Source organism: Phalacrocorax aristotelis, chromosome Z (assembly GCF_949628215.1).
Source record: "Phalacrocorax aristotelis chromosome Z, bGulAri2.1, whole genome shotgun sequence".
NCBI classification, from domain to species: Eukaryota; Metazoa; Chordata; class Aves; order Suliformes; family Phalacrocoracidae; genus Phalacrocorax; species Phalacrocorax aristotelis.
In genome coordinates, this window is record NC_134311.1 from 71,756,713 (window position 1) to 71,774,088 (window position 17,376).

A 17,376-nucleotide genomic window follows, 5' to 3' on the forward strand; every position below is an offset into this window, starting at 1 on the left:
TTCACTGAAATCAAGACAGATTACATCGACCACATTTCTGGGCTTAGGAAATCAGTCCCCTTATCAAAGACAGCTCTCAGGTTAATCTGGTGTGATATATCTCTGGCAAGTCCCCCTTATATTTTTCTCCCATTTTTCATTTGTCTCCACATCTTTAATTGCTCCCTGTTCCAAATGCACCCCATGGCCCCGCTGTGCTGTCGGGTCAGGCTGTCTGATCAGGATTTTTCATTCTCTCAAGCCCAGGAGACACGTTACCTCTCCCCAGGGCACTGGGTACTGCCAATAGCCTCTAGCCGCTAATGAGCCTTGCTAATGAACAGGAGATGTCCTCACCTGGTGATGAGGTGCTCCCCAAGCCTTCAATGCATCATTTTCTTTGAAGGTGCCTCCACGGTGGAGGACAGCCTCCAGGTTTTATCCCCCCTCCTCTCCCCCAGTCTGTGCTGCCCTCGCTTTCAGCATTGCCGCTTAGACCTGGAGGGGTTCATTTGGTACTGGGCTCTGCCAAGCTTACCTTTAATCTCCCCTGAAACTTAGCCGATAGCCAGCTCTGCTCTTCTCTCCTTGTTTGCTCTGTATTTATATGGCTATCCCTTCTTTTCATTTCTTCTGCAAGGTCTCACTCAGCTTGACTCCTGGCAGGTCTCCCTTTATTCCTGTGCTTGCTGACCCCCGCGACAGAGCTTGCTTTGCTAGTTGACACCCTTTCCTGGTCCTCACTGCTGCTTCACTCTCTCCCCACATCCTTCCTGTGGTGTTGTCTGCCCAGGAGTGCCTCTGTCTCCCTTGGGGGACACGCTCCAAGTACTGTCATTTATTTAATAAGATCCCCAGATCTGTGCAGCCCACAGATCCTCACTCCCAGTGCCACCATCTTTTTCTGATACCCAGTAAGAGGGGAAAATGCAGGCACAGGCCTGTTTTCATTCAACCCCCCATCCAATTGAAAAATAACAAGTCCAAGATCCCTCAACTCCCAGGTTCGGGTGCCCAAAATCCCAGGTTGGGGATCCCTCAGATCCCAGGTGAGTGTTCTTTTTGCACTCAGCTGTAGCAAGGCCGTGTTGCAAACCTCCATGAGCCACCCATCCCCATCTCCATCTCCATCTCCACCTCCACCATCCCCATGCCCATCTCCATCTGGGATGCTCCCAAACCTGCAGCAGCCTTCACACCTCCAGGGAATCAATCACACCCTGCAGAGACAAGAAAGTTGGGGGAGGTTGCAGGAAGGGGGTGGGGGGTGGTAGCACTGGGAAAAGAAACTGCATCGAGAACATTAAATTAAAATCCAGGCAATTAAATTAATTACCACTGAAAGCGTCTCACCTGATTAGTTCCTTGCATACTTAATTGCATTAACAACACCAGGCATTTGTTTATTTGTTGCCCTCTCCTCTGGGGCTGGTGGCCCCTGTGGATTCTGACTGGGCTCCTCAGCTGTTTGGTGCTCATGGGGCCTGCGAGCCATCAGCAAATGGGAACACGCAGTAATAGGAAACAGCAGGATTTGGGCTCTAATGCTGAGCAATTCCCATGGGTCTCTGAGCGGATTGACAGGGATTACTATTAGCGAGGTGCTTAGCAGATGGAAGAGCTATTGCAAAGTCATGGTGATGCCACCGCTGCAGAGGAGGCAGGTGGAGGCTGCAGCCTCCTCCCCAGCCCCCTTGTTTTCTCCAGAGCTGGGCTGCAGCTCCCCATGCACTGGCACAGCCTGGGACCATCTCCCCATATGGGGTCTGGCAAGCACATGCCCAAGCAGAGGAGCCACACAGCCTCCTCCTGCTGCTGCCTGCGCTGCACCCAGCTCCTGCCTTCCCTGCTTCCAAGCTACCTATGAGCACCTCCTCATCCTGACGGCGCAGCTGAGAGGCCCCTGATTCATCTGCCACTGCCTTTTTGTCTGCTGTGCTCCCAGCCCCAAAACCTACTCACTGCCATCCCCCTGCCCTACACTGACTGCTCCCCACTCGCCTGCTTCTCATGTTGCCGTTCAGCTTCTTCCAGTACCCCTTCTGCTTGGCTTGTGTGCCAGGATATCTGCCAGCAGACCCTAAACCATGAGTTGGAGACCATGCAGCATCCCTAAAACTTGGATTTCTTCAGTTTGACCTCCAGGTGCAGTGAGCCCCTCCTGGCTGATTTGCAGGGCTTACACAGGCCACAGCTGGTCCTTGTGCAACTCTCTGCCCCTGGACCATGGTCTAGGATGGAAATGCCATGCTGGCTCTGACGCAAGGTGTGGAAGGTGAGACAAAGAGCAGAGAAAGGCTCTGCCATGTCCTCCAAAGCTGGGAATGTATGGCCACCTACATGACACATCCCCAGCTGGTGCCTTGCAGCATCCTCCGCAGCAGTTACCATCCCACAGCCAGCTATGCTGTCTGGTGCTCCCAGATACCCTCCACTGCTGGTTGCAGACGCCGTACTGCAAAAGACACATTTGCTCTCAGCTGTACAAACACAGCAGCCCACCAAACACACAGCTGCTACCAGCTCTCAGCATTGTGTGAAATATAGCAAAACTCTTATCTCCCGCACCGAGACCTGTGAATCAGGGCATCTTGCGCTTAAGATATGCAAAATCCTGGGAAACATACAGCTGTCCTCCAGCAATCCTGTACACAGGGGCTCTGCAAACACACAGCAACCACCACCAACTTTTGGCCGCTCCTCTGAAACAACTATGTTGCAGTAACCCCAGCCAGGACTTCCTCTTCCCAGCTGCAATCCCTTCTGACAGCTCAGCCCCAACTCTTCCCACCTGCAGAGGTGGCACTGGGCTGAATGGAGAAACAGCATCCCTTCCCAAATTATTCCTGGGGCACCATTTAATCTATTGGTTTTGATGTAAAGTCTGGGGCCGGAGGGGCTGATTCCAGCATCCCACTGCTGGGATTAGTACACTGTGGGGAGCTCATATGGTAGGGTGCAGCAGGCAACCATATGGACAGACAGTACAGGGGTCGGCATGGCAGGAGGAGGCTGTGAGGGGTCAATATGGGAGCAGAGAGCATGGCTCTGTCCCCCCGTGTCACACGCCAGGGTACTCACTTCCCACCCTCAGGTAGGTCTGGTATTTGAGGTGCCAGGAGGAGCCCTCATAGCAGGAGTACTGGCCACTCTGTGTCAGGTCGACATTCTTCAGGATCAGGTAGGACCCGTTCAGGTGGGACTCATCGATGTCGGTGCCATTGGCCGTCCAGGTCACCGCGGCATCCCAGTCCATGGAGCCACACTTCATGGTCACATCTGCACCTACCCGCTCATACTGGATGTGGCTGTCTGTGGGGAGGAAGAGGAGAAAAACAGGTGAGCTGGAGCCCCATGGGTAGGGCTGCTTTGGAAACAGCATCTTACCATCACTTGTACAGGAAGTGAGGGAAGGATTGGGGCATGGGTTGACACTGTGGTGGTGGCCAGGGAAGCCCAAGTTCTCCTCCTGGCTCTGATAATGATTTTTTTTAACCTTAGACCAGAGTGAATCAACTGGCAAAGAGCAGGGGATCGGGACTCATGGACCACCTCTGTCTCCCAAGATGCCTTCCTCCAACCTTTACATTAGAGAAGACATGTCAGAGCTGCACCCACCAGTCAAATGCCTCACAGCACTGACGGGTGCTCACACCAGCAAGTCATTGCCACTCTTGTATCTGCGTGGCTTGTTGCAGGATGCAAACCAAATGCACACATCAGAAATTCCCAGAAGAGAGGTGACAGAGCCCCAGGACTTGTCACCAGCAAACTCAAGTTATTTTCTAGCAGAGATGGGAAGCAGGCAGCTGTCCTTGCAATTCCCTGCCCAGGAAATCAGTTGGGAGGACGGCTACCTAACCGTGTCATGCTTTGGAAAGGCGCAGCTGCTTGGTACATGCTATGCTGTTTGTCTCCCTGCCCAGCTTTTCTTCTCTCTCTAAAATAACATGATGCCTTGCTGAGCTGTTTGATTTAGCATCTTGTGAGTGGGGCAATACAGCTCATTGGGTACCAGCTGCCTAATTGAATTTTCTCAGGTTTCTGGACAGGAGCTCAAGCTGATGTTCATTAATGATCCTTAGCAATTGAATCTCTCCTGTGTTGCTACACTGCCTATGCTGAGCTGCATGTGGCAAGGATAAACCTGTGTGCATGTGTGCATGACATGGGGTGAAGCAGGACAGGGGGATCAGCAGAGGATGAGGATCCTTCAAGGCTTCATCAGGCCTTTGTGCACAGACAAGGGATGTTTTGTTCTCAAAACACTCCTGGGTTTCAAAAACACATTTGACAAGGTGCCTCCCAAGGAAACCAAGCAGCCCTGACACATGAGGAAAGCCCTTGCAAGGATTTATAGCAGCTAAAGGTTAGGAGACCAAAGGTGAGAACAAGTGGTCAGACGTGGCAGCAGAAGACATCACCAGTCAAGTTCTACAATCAGAGCTGGATTAGAGCTGCCCAACACCCTCATAACTCATGGGGAAAAGGGGTTCGAGGCAGTGAGAGGAGACAGCATGGTACAGACCCACCAGGTGGTAACACGGTGTTGATAAATGTACAGGGCTGCACACAGGGAAAATCAAGCCTTGCTTCCCCTACCACTCACGGCTCTAAATGAGCTACAGCCTCCATGGAAACATACCTTGGAGTTACCATGCTCACTCCCCCGAAAACATCAGCTCAGTGGTGACCAAAAATGCAAACCCAATGCTAGGAATTATTTAGAAAGGGAATGAGAGGAAAATGAAAAGCACTGTACCCTAAAAGCCACGCACAAATCTGTCCCTGTGCCATTCAGAGTACAGTTCAACTGAAAATGGAGCAGAGAGAGAAAATGGGGAAGAGCAAAGCCAGGAAACAGACCCCGTTTAAGGATGGCTTAACAGACTCGATCCCTTCATCCATAAAAAGAGACAACTGAGTAGAGATGCGATAGACACCTAAGCAATGATGAGTGATGTGGAGAGGACGAACAGAGAAGGACTGCTTGCTCTTTCTCCTAATAAAATTATTAAGGAGCAGCAAATGAAAGCAAGCAAAAGAAAGTGCTTTTTCACACAAAATGTGATTAAATTACAGAAACCCATGTCCATCAGATGCTGTGGATGTCAACATTCTGGGGGAAATAGTGATTAAATGAATCCACAGCAGAAGACACCACCCAGGGTGGTAAAACACTGATCTGCCCACTGAGCCCATGGAGGCTGCAAGCAGCTGGTGGTGGGGAGAGATGGGAGAAGCACTCCCTGCCATGCCTTGCCTGCTTTTTTCTCCCTCTCTAGACATCAGCTCCTGGGTCCTATTGATAGGTGGGACCACATGGGCATAATCCAGGCATTCCTTGTGTGAAAGCCCACAGCCTGAGCCCATCTGCAAAGGAGAGAGCCCCAGGGTGAAGCTGGCCCTGGGGGAGACCCTGGCAGGTCTGAGTCCGTCTGTCAGAACACATTAGATAGGGAAGAAGCACCTTTGGGGATGATTTCACTGCTGGGAAAGGGGCTGCTAAAAACAGACAAGGAAAAATGGGTTGTAGTGAGTAAGATGCTGGTGAGATAACTCAGAATCACCTCAGACACTAGTCAAAGGTTGGGACCTTTGAGAAACTGTGCTGATCAGACAAGTGTGTTTCAAGTGTCTTAAAAAAGCTTAGAGCACATACTGACAGGCAGAAAGAGGGGAGGCCATCTAAGCTGAGGCATCTGTGTGAGGAGGGGTTGCTGGAATGGGCCCAGATAAACAGGCAAATAGGCAGAAGCATGGTAGAAGATGGATGGATGGACAGAAGAATGAATGCATGCAATCACAGAGATGGACAGCTGGCTGGATGGGCACAGATGGGATGGAGGGAAGTGTATGATGATGAAAGGATGGATGTCTATGAAAGTGGATGGATGGATGCATCCCCATATAAGGGGATGCAGAGATGTGTAAGAGGATGGAGGGACAAGAGTATAAGCAGCTGGCTGGCTGGCAGTGTATGTGGATGGAGGGATGGGTGGAAAGATGGGCTGGTTGGTGCAAGGAGGGAAGGATGGAAGGACCAGTGAACAGCAGTGGAGTTGGGTGGATGGTTGGCTGTTTGAATGGCTGTGAAGATGGATGGATGGATGGATGGATGGATGGATGGATGGATGGATGGACGGACAGGTGACTAGGCAGATGGGTTATAAATAACAGAGCTAAAGAGTCCCAGCACCTTAATCAAGTTCTCCTCTAATTTCTTGTATTACATAAGGTAAAGATATTTTTTCTTCCACTTTTCTGCTTGTTCACAAAAGGCCATTGACCCTCCTGGCCTCACACTTGGGGATCTGCCCAGCAGAGACATTGGAGATGCTGCACCACCCACCAGCCCTGCATGTAGAAAGGCTCATTGCAGCCATGGACCCACAGACCTGCCTGCCTCGCCTGGTCCTCACCATGGCTTGAGAGCAGGGGGAAACTTTGTGGTGCCCAGTTATGCTTCTCAGGACTGTGGCTAAGAGCTTGTCTGTAGCTGGTGGCAGCAGGACTAAGCACCATGAATTATTTCCTATTTGTCCTTAAACACAGTGCAAACATGTTGGCACTTATCCAGAAGGGCTGAGGGAGCCATTCCTGGAAGACATGTCTTTGAAAGCAATGCTCCTTTCCAAGGCAATGATTTAAGGCCCCTGATGAAGGAGAAGCCCAAAGCACAGCTTCGGAGGAGGAGTTTCTCCCAGCTGGGTTTGCTGAGGCTCTTACTGGAGCTGAGCCAGGTCCCCACGGCCCTCCTGCCCTGTGCCAGCCACAGGAGTCCTGCCCAACCACACTGCCATGTGAACACAAGGCAGCCCTACCGGCAGGTGTCACCGCCCTTTGAGAAGGGGCACCATGGGGACAGCTGCACCTGCAATGCTGCAGCAGCTGTGTCTGGTGCTGCAGACACTAGTTCTGCTTTAGGATGGGGATGGGCAAGGGGGAGCAGAGCTTTTACTGCGAGCCTCCACTTCTTGCAGACTGGGTATGAGCAGGTCTGTCCTGCCCCCAGCCCACCCAGAGCCTCATGTCTCTCTCAAGCAAGGAGGGAAGGGTGTTTTGTCCCCCCTCCTGGTCATCATGTCAGTGGTAACACATGGGATTGATGGCCAAGATTGTGCCTGTGCTGCAGGGCTAGACCTGTGGGACAGACATCAACTGGCGGCATGGGCAGAATGAGGGCCAACAGCCAGGGGCTGCAGCTCAGGAGGTTCAAGCTGGACATTGAGGAAAATTTGTTCTCCAGGAGGGCAGTGCAGCCCTGGGACAGATACCCACAGAGAGGGGGACCTCCATCCCTGCAGGTTGTCAGGGCTCTGTTGACAAAGATATGGTCTACTGTTGGGAATAGTCCTCTTCTGAGTGGGACATTGGGCTTGACACCTCCAAAGATTCTTCCCACCAACACTGCTGTGATCATTGGCTAGAACTGATCCTTAGAGATGCTGCCCTGCCCCTATACCACCCTGCTTCTCCAAAGTATGCTGCTTTTTGGGTCAGGTGACAGCACAAGGGTGAAGCACACATGATTGAGAGGCTGTGATGCTACACCCCAACAAGCAACATGCCTCTGAGCATCCAACCCCACCACTGCCCACATCATCTGTTGCAGCACAGCTCACCAGCCAGGGACAGTGTGGCAGCAACATAAAGTCCCAGAGCTGTAGAAGAGCCGTGGTGATACATAACGAGGGCAGAAATTACAGCTTTACCCACAGCCTTGCAAAGCTGTAGTGGAGGGAAGACGGGAGCTGCCCATGGGACAGACATGCACAGCTCTCATGGTGGACCTCAGCCAGCTTGGTGAAACAAGCTGTTAGCTGCTTTGCTGCCCTCTTAGTGATGAAGAGTGACAACTTGACAGCGTGATCTGTGCAACTGCAATGCAACAGGGACCAGCAGGATAGCAGTCCAGGGGAGGGGCACAGACGGAAGATGAGACAAAGTGGCTGAGATGCAGGGCCCATGGGAACATGTTTGATGCTTCCTAAACCCATTCTGCTCAGCTGGAGCTGCTCAAAAGAAACATCATCATTGTTCTCCTTCTTAATGAATCTTGACCTGCATCGAGACTGCAAGGACAACACCACAGGGAAATCCAGCAAACCTGAGGACTGCCATGGCATGCACCATGCTGGGAAGGAGCAAAACTCTTGGCTACTCTCCCTCTCTTCCCACCAAGGTTCCCACCCTGCCAGCACGGGCAGCTGCCAGGGCAAGCGTGCTGCTGGGCATTGCCTATGCAGCATGCATGGAGCCACACCACGGATATGGCCCTGGGGGACTGTGCCCAGATGCCCAAGGGGTCTTTTGAACAGTGGGTGGAGAAAGCGGAGAGGATGGTTTGCATTCCCAGCACCAGTGCTCACCACAGATCCTCAATGGTGCTCTTTGTGCCAGGGCCTGTTGCAAGCCAACCTCCAGCATGCCCTTGTCAGGACCCAAACCATCCTCGCCATCACAGTGATTTGTGGGCAGATGGGGGCAACCGGGTCCCCTGGAGTCCTTTACCCAGATGCACCACAGGGTTGCTGCTCATGTAACCAGAGTGAGAGAAAAAGGACGGCATGAAGTATTTTTGGGAACAGACACAAGCACTTTCTCTTCTACAGGATGTGCAGCCTCTGGCTCTGCCCCTCTTTTGCAGATGGGGAAACTAAGGCAGCGAGAAAGGACATGTCCCTGCTTTCCCAGACAGGATGTGGAGCACTTCTGCAGCAGGTCAGAGAATTACATACGTGCCTTCAAACAGAGGGGCCTCCACATCACCCCCATTAGCCTTTGTACCTGCCTCCCAGAGCTAAGCAACTAGCCACGAATAATAATCTCAGCAGCTAATTAGCTCTTTGTGTACTTATTCATGAATTATACATTTAATATTTACACAGTGCCAGGGGCATGCCTAGAGCTTTCCAAGCAGATAAACCAGTGAGGTCTTGCACCCTGCAACTTCCTGCAGTAAATGAAATGAATAAGCCCAGAGGAGATGTGCAGAGAGCCCCAGAGGGTGGGGAGGGTGAGGGGAAAGAGTTTGGCCACGTCGGGAAGGGAAGGAGGAGAGCACCAATCCCCACCTTGGCTGGCCACTGATGCAAGATCTGCAAGTGTCTCTGCTCAGCTCTGTCCCAGGCTGCTCTGCCTCCTTGCAGTGACATCTCATGTGCTGGTGCCTGGGCTTGGCCATCTCCCGTCACCCTTCTTGCATGGAAGAGGACGTTCCTGGTCATTGGGCCTGGGTTCCACAGAGCAGTGGCACAATCCTGTGGCTTCTCTCCTGCTCCTGCACCCACGCTGACTGGCAAGAGCATCGCCAACCATGCCCAAGGGATGCTCGTGGCCCTACTCCCATCTGCAGCTTCACAGCCCTGAGGTCTGCCCTTCTTGAGATGAAATAGCCTCTGGCACTGGAGATGGTTTCCTGACCCCAGCTTCCTGAAGCATGCCCCATCCTTGATCTCCTTATATCTACTCCCTCTGGTACTGCTTGGTTTTTGCACAGCTTTCGTTGCCAGCAGAAACCTTCCCTTCAAGGAGAAGGAATTTCATGCTTAAGGAGGCAGTTCTTTCATGAGTGATTTAAAACTAGATACATCTTTGTAAGGAAACAGGTGTAATTAAGTGTCATCGATGTAGCCAAAGATATGGACTGTTCCAAGTTAATTCTGTCCATTAATGAAGAATTGCAGCAAGTGGAGCCCGTGTTTGTTTGCTCTACTTTGGTAAATCCCTGGAGTCAGCAGCTTTGCTCTCTTGACAAGAAAAAATAATTAACAAGAAACTTTAATTAAGAGATAACAGATGGGCGCTAAAGGACTTGTACTCAATCACTTCATGATAGCCTGGAAGCAGACCTCAATTTACTTCAGGGGTATTGTAAGGGAGGCACATTTGCCCTCTGACATGCTCAGCTCAGGGCATGCTTCAGGGCTGGAGAGCATCTACTCTTGGCCTGGATGTGACCACAAAATATCCTCCCATGAGGGACAGCAAAGCCCTGCTGCCCCCAAAGAAGGTCTCCTCCGGCTTTGCAGCAGCCTTACTTTCCACCACTGCTCTGCAGCTGACTGCACCTCCCTCTGCAGCTGCATCCAAACCCAGCTAGGAATGTCCATTGTGGGGTGAAAAGGGCCTTCGTGGTCCTTCTGGCTGCTCAGTTGCAAGAAGCTGATTCTTATTCCATGAAAATTAATGCAATATCTACTGGGAATTTCTGAGGATGAAGTGACACTTTTTCAATCAAATATGCCATTGTCACAAATTATATTCCACACCACAGGCTCCCTCCTGGACCCAATGGCCCAGCAGTGAGGAGGTATGATGCCTGCTCTGGTACCAGCTTGGCATGCTGTCCCTGGGACTGATCTCCAGGCGGCACAGCTAGGATGGCAGCATGGTCAGGATGGTGGCACTTGCATGGCTTATGCACGGGGGCCAACCAGGCTATGCAGTGGCAGGGCATAAGCACCCTCCTGGGGAGAAAACGGAGTGCTAAACCCAGTGGGAAATCATAGAACAGAGACTCACCGCTGGAAGCAGAAGCAACAGAAACTTGCAGCAGGAGTGAGGGCCAAGTCCTTGCTACAGCACTGGCTCAGCCCCAAGGGATGCAACAGCTCCCCGTGCCTTGTGGGCTGTGGTCCCATGCTGAGCCCTGGCTGGGAGACATGGTAGCAGGGCGGGGAAATTTGCCTTAGCAGACAAGTAACTTCAGCATAATTTTCCTGCTTGTATCACACCATCAGACTGGTTGAACCAACGCCTTTGTCCCTATCTGAGTGGGATCTCACCAGGGAAGAGCATGTCCTCCCTGTGCCAGGACAGACTGCTATGCCCATGTCTTGTACTGGTCTTTGTGCATTTTGGCACCTCTGTGTTGGGACGGAGCCTCTCTTGCAGCTCTTTAGACCTGCCAAACCACATCAGCCCAGAACATCATGCTGGCAGCACTCCTTGCTGCAAGCCAGAAGGGCTCTATGTCACTGGCACCCTTGTTGTCCCACGTGCCATCATGCTCAGCTCCTGTTGGGAGTAGCAGGGGCTGTACAGCAGCGTGCAGCCCCAACACCAGCTTGTCCCCAGCCACATAGGGCAAGCAAACCTGGGAACAGCAACCACGTCCATCCTGCCTCAGTAATAGGGTCTCTCCAGACATGCATTTGTGGGAGACCCCAAAGAAGCTGCCCTTTCTCATGGCTTTGGGGTAGGACTGAGCTCTGCCGGAGGGGTCTAATGTTGGTGCATACCCATCTGCAATGGTTGCATTCCCGTCTAGTGTTGCCGTAGGCAGGACCAGGAGAAGATGTGCCTCTGCTGCTACTTCTGCTTTTCTGTCTCAGTTGCTTTGCAGCAGAGAAGTCTGGATGCTGTTGGGCTGTTGGTCTTGGCTTTTTTTTTTCCCAGGAGGCTCTGCTTTTGCATCGCAGGAGGGGGCCTGTGCTGATGTGTTGATCTGTTTTCCAGCAGAAGGTCTTGGTAAGACCTTCACTTGGATGTCCTAGCTCTTCTGGTCCAAAAATGCCTGTGTCCTGGGACTCCGAGTGCTCTCCTTGCCAGGACAGGCTTAGATATGACACCTGTTTCATCCTAAGGCAAAGGGAAGGCTGGGTGGGACCTTGCCCTCTCAGCTTCCTTGCAAAGTCGACTTCAGATGACTTGTCCTGAGTAAGAGCAGTTACCTCATGAAGCAGTGACTCCTCCAACCCTCTGCATCTACACTGCAACTGCCCCAGCACGTTGGGTGGCATGATATGGAGGGGAAGGAGCTGGAGGACGAGAGAGATGAATGGCACTAACAGGATCCAGCACACAGCAGAAAAATCCCACCGATATCCTCCAAGCCAGGTTCACTTGAGCCTTTGCCCTTGGCTGCCAGGTGACTGCTGTTAGCACCACAGATGAATTAGAGGCTTGTTTTCTGGTCCTGCTTTTTCATGCAGACAGGATAAATAACTCTAGGCCACAAAAGAGTGCTTAGATCAGGCTTTTCAATGCTGTTTATGGAGAAATCAATATGATTCCGAATTAGGTGCCCAAATCACAGCTGTAAACACAAGAAAAGCTCATTGTGGTCTAGCAAGAGCGTAAAGACACCTGTATTTACTGAGATTTGGGGAGGGGAGCGGCGCTGGATAGAGACGTCAGGACACCTCGCACCATGCTAACCGCAACCTGCCTTTTAAGCCCCATGAGCAGCGTACACTTCCCCATCGCTGCTTGCCAATGCCCACGCGCCTGCCCTCAAATAACAGCCTTCCTTTGCATGAATACACTGGGGGCGACCGCTGTTTGTTCATGTAACAACCCAGCTCCTGTTTCACCCCACTCAAGGCTGTGGATTAGCATGAGGCATTGTGCAATATTTTTTTATTAGCACAGAATTATGGAAGTCAGAGGCGTAAAAGACCTGTTGGGTCCCACTCAGTCCATCCTCCTTCTGCCAAGACAGTATTGCTCCCTGCAGCATATTTACTATTTCTCCGGTCTAATTTTACATACTGTACAATCTGTGCGGTGCCAAGTTACGATCCCTGTGTGAGAAGCGGAGCTCTCAATTTCCAGGCTCTTGGGTGTGTAAAATCACAACCGCGATGTTAAATTAACTTTTTTTTCCCTTGCATTTAATCATTTAATAGCTCTAAAATTCAGCCCCTCAGGCTCTTTCTGTCTGTCTGTTGGCTTGGGTTTTGCCTGCTGTAGGCCAGTGGCTTGTCGCTTACAGATGTAATGCACACACCCCTGGGTGAATCGGCAGCAGCTGGGCTTGAAGCTGGGACCACTGCAACTAAACACATGAACTTCTGTGGCCTGAGGATGGAAAAACTCCTCCATTTTCTTAACCACAGGTACAGGAGTTTCATCCTCCTCCTCATGACCCAGCCCTGGCAAGGAGGAGGTACAGGGCACACTGCGTGCAGGACCAGGACTCAAAGGCATCACTCAGGCTAGATTTAGAAATCAAAGCAGGGATGCAACCGGCAGCACCAAGACATGGGGGGACAAGTGCAGCACCAAAGGACTCCCAGGGATGTCCTGTGCCCAGGAACTCCCAAGAGAAACACCAATACTTTTTTCCTTCATCCCAACACCTATCAGAGGTTAGATCCCAGGACTTGTTTCTTCCCCCTGCATCAACACCAAGACTTTTCTTTATGCAGGTGGCTACAGGATAACAGAGGAACTGAGCTGCTGCCAGTACAGTGCAGCAAACAGTGGGTGGGAAAAATAGATGGTGATAAAATGGGAAGCATTTTCCCAAGTAATTTTTTGTTTTTTTAACTTAACCACCATCACTCACTTCTCCAAGTAACACTTGCACTTCTGGAGCCTGGTGATGATTTCAAAGCAATATTAATAACAAGGCAACCATCTACTCTGCCCATCAGGGGCTGTATTAACAATTCAGCCAAGGAAGGCCTTGGGATTTGGCTCAGTAATAACGAGATATTACATCTGTATTTCATGCCTTTCACTCCTAAGGATCCTCAAGCAAAGCCAAGCCTGGAAACAATCACTGGCACATGCTGAGCCATGGCACAGCTGTGGACCTGCGTCCCAACAGTCACACAGAGTGTCTGCTGGGTGCAAGCACCTCTGCAGTGAAAGATGGCAACATATCAGACTCATGGCACACTGAAAGAGTTATTTCCACCAGAGACGTCAAGATAAATCCCTGACGCAGCTAAAGAAGCACTGCAGACCATGACAGGACAACAGGACAGAGCCCCTGGATCTTGAGCAGAGCTTGGAAGCATGCGCCATCCACAGGATGAATGAGGCTTGGTTTTGGTTATGGCTGGAAGGTGTATCTGGGCCATGGATGACATGACTGCAGAATCATGGTTCCCAAAGAGTTTCTGAGCAACTCACAGAGCATGTCTACACAACAGCATGAGATTGCAAGGACGTGATGCTTTGGGGTACATGGAGAGTGGCTTTGCATGCCTTGTGCAGATGCACACACATATCCCTACAAAGCACAATGCAGAAACTCATGCAGTGGTTATATCACCTCTGAAAAGAAAGCCTTAAGATGAGGATGGTAATCTGGCAGCTTTCAGCTTGGTCTCCCATTCCCAGCAGTAGCACCGAGGGCTTTCAGAGGAGGGTGCATGCAACTCCTCAGAGGGTTGTGAACTACGTCTTCTCCTGCCTGGTCCTGCTCCCTTTTTGGTGCCTTGAAGCACTGGTGCCCAGCACCCTTTCCAAAAACCTCTGAAGAATATGTCCTTCATTAAGCAACTGAGCATTTCCAAGTAGTCCCCATCAGCTGGCTGGTGGCAGAGGCCACTGGCCTCATCACGCAGAGCCTGTGACAACCACACCGTAATTACTATTCAATGCTGGCTGCCTCTCCATTTCTGGAAACACCTCCTCCTCCTCCTCCATGTAGCCTTTCCTGCTCATCTACCCACTCCTATTCCCTCTCCGTACTGCTTTTATTGCCATCCCTCTGACTAAACTCTCAAAAGCAGAGAGCAGTGCTGCTTTCAAGCTCTGTGAAACTGGAGCTCAGCCTGCCTTTGAGAGCACCTCTTAACCTCCGATTACTGATGCTGCTGCTTCTGAGAGCCCTCAAGTTGTTTTTTTTTTCTCCTTCACTGTGTTGGGGATGATGAGCAAATGTTAGTTCAGGAGCAGACATTCATTCAGTATGATTCCTACTAATTGCCCATTATTTCCTAAATTTCAACACTTAAAAGCTTCGAGTGTCTCATTGCAAAACAACAGCTAATAGGCCAGTTATGTTCATTGACTGAAATACAAATAAACGTGCCCAGCTCTCTGGAGAGCTCTTGGGTTTGAAGCAGAAGAAGATTTTAGGGAAGCATATTTTCTGAAAGTAAGAGTATACAGAAACTCACCACGTCTAGAGCCCCATATATGTGAAGGCACTACTGAATTACAACTATTATTAGCAGAAGAGATACTTAAATTCTGGAATTTGTGTAAAATGTTTTGAATTCAGGTTCCGAAGCATTAAAGGACTTGAGAAAATATCTTTGGCTCCAAGTCAGCAAAGCACTTAGGCAAGCCCTTAACTTTCAGCATGTGTTTAAGTACCTTGCTGACTTGGGGCTTTTAACCCCAGCAAAAAGCAAGCAAAGAGGAAAGAAAAGCCAAAGGAATAAGTTCTGGTGTGCATGGATATCTTCAGGCAAGCCGATATAATATGGGAATCTCTTCTGGAAAGTAAGAAAACAAAAAGTAGTAGTGTCTTGCTTTAAAATTAAACACTACCGAAGATTTCTGGAGGGAGGAGAACTCCCAGAACAAATGGAGCATTTCAATGTAGCCTAACGCCAGCTTTGCTCTCCTGCCTCTTCAGCATGCTGAAATTATTTATTGCTGGAAAAAACCAAACCCAAACCCTGCTTCCCCGCTCCCACTTCCAGACTAAGTGTGATAGGAGGGAGAAAAATCTTGGCTTTGGCAATGAAAAAAAAATCTCTGAAATGAATTTGCTGTGAGAGGCTGTCTCCATCAAGAGGGAGGAAGAGGAGAAGGGATGAGAGAGTCAATGGTAGGGAGGAGGAGGAGGAAATTGCCCAAAGGCAGCAGCCTGCCAACAACTGTACACACCACCTGCGGGAAGGGGAATACGAGACATCCATAAGGAGAGAAAATCAGTGCAAATCTATGCACGCACACACAGAAAGCAGCTACAGGCAGCAAGCAGCTCTCCCCTTATCTCCTGCTTGAGGCCATAAATAGAAAACAAACTGAAGCAGAGCAAAAAGAGGATGCTCTGCAGCCCGCCCAGGGAGAGTGGCCACTGGCCCATGGGAGACGGCAACAGGAGAATGGTCAACTGTGTGGGGATGGGTGGGAGGAGATGCTCTGGCTCCTCTGGGCTCCAGCGCTTGCAGCCCCCAGCAGCTCTGGCATGGCTGGGGCAAGCTCAGGATGCAGTGAAGTTGGAAACGCTGCTCTGGCCCCATCAGTGCAAAAGCCCAAATTTCTGAATATTCTTCTTTAAACAGGAAAAAGGAAAAAAAAAAAAGAAAAAAAGAGGAAAGCTTTTTCCTTCAGAAGGAACCAAAGGGTTTAATGTCTTTTAGGTTTTTTTCAAAACTGCCCCACTGTGTTGTACAAAAGGCTTTGCAACCCTTTTTATGGGGGTAGGTGGTGTCAATTTAAAGTGAAGAGTCTAACCATTTTTGAAGAATACCAAAAGCCCTTCCCCTTGTCCCACAATTTTTTTTCCCCTCTGACAGAGAAATATGATTTTGTAAAACATTCGGATGTTGATGGGACTTCATTTTCCAACAGAAAATGGCTCCCCTGAGGACTTTCCCTGTCAGCTCTGCTCGGGACAGATTGGCAGCAAGCACTTTGCTTCCTGACGGAGACGTCCCTTAAGGGAAGCGTGGAGTCCCAGCACAGGGGATGGAGGTGGCTCTTCCCCAGCACTCACACTGCTGCACTCCCTGCATCCCCCAGAGGATGGGCACCCTGTCACCCACTGCTCTCTGCCAGCACCCAGCAAGAGACAGCTTTCACGTTAGCGAGCTGACAACTCCAACAGATAAGACAAACGAGAGGAGCATCATTCTCATTTTACAGGCAGAGCTGAATCCCCAAAGCCAATTAAATGACTTGTCCACAGGTCTGCAAGCTGGAAAATCAGAGCCTAGCTCTAATGCAAACATCTCCCCTGTGATGCTATGGCATCTGGTGCATCAACGCCAGGGTTGGGGTCTCTTGGCCCTGCTGAAATACAAACTCCCAAAGCACAGAATTCATTTGAGCTGGTGTCTTTTTATCCATTTTAAACCTGTATGTGCCCCAGGATGCCAGCACTCGGATGTTGCAGCGGTTGCCTGTGGGGTTATGAGACAGCTGCTGCAGTGTACACCAGTGATTCCCCCTGAAGTCGCAAAGCGAAAAGCCTTCCATAAATACTGGTTATGCTAAAAAACTCCTCAGGGCTAAGAAGTTAAGAAAAATGGCCAAAACTCACCAGAGGAAGGAAAACACAATTAAATGAACTAACAGCCTGTAACCACTAATCCCTTGTGCTACAGCCCCACTGGGTTTGACTTGAACATCTCTGCCTGCTGACACCCACCTCCCAACACTTCCAGCCCTGGTGCTGCTTTTCCCAGCACCCTGGCAAGCCAGCTGTGCATGTGTGTTGTGTGGGAGAGAAAGCTCACCAGAGCCTGGGGCTCCCAGCATGTGGTCACAGCCCAGCTGGGACCCCCGGCAATAGGCTGGGCGAGGACAAACCTGCGAGCTGCTGGCCCAAACCATGCATGAATTAAAGTCACTCAGCATTTGCAGCAGGGCTCAATATTCACCTGGGAGGCAGGTTTGCAACATCACACGTTAAAAAAAGCTGTGATGCACTCTTGGTGGCTCGCTATGCAGTCTTCACTCTGGAACTGTGATTTA

The 17,376-nt window shown here is 50.6% G+C and overlaps 1 protein-coding gene across 2 annotated transcripts in view; it reads right to left on the minus strand.

Annotated features, from left to right (window-relative positions):
- Positions 1-17,376, minus strand: part of CNTFR (ciliary neurotrophic factor receptor) — a 213,314-nt gene that overhangs the window by 56,761 nt on the left and 139,177 nt on the right. For both annotated transcript variants that reach the window (XM_075078575.1, XM_075078576.1), the window contains exon 4: positions 3,061-3,291. In XM_075078575.1, the coding sequence (XP_074934676.1) occupies positions 3,061-3,291 (231 nt within the window). The remainder of the gene's footprint in view (positions 1-3,060; positions 3,292-17,376) is intronic.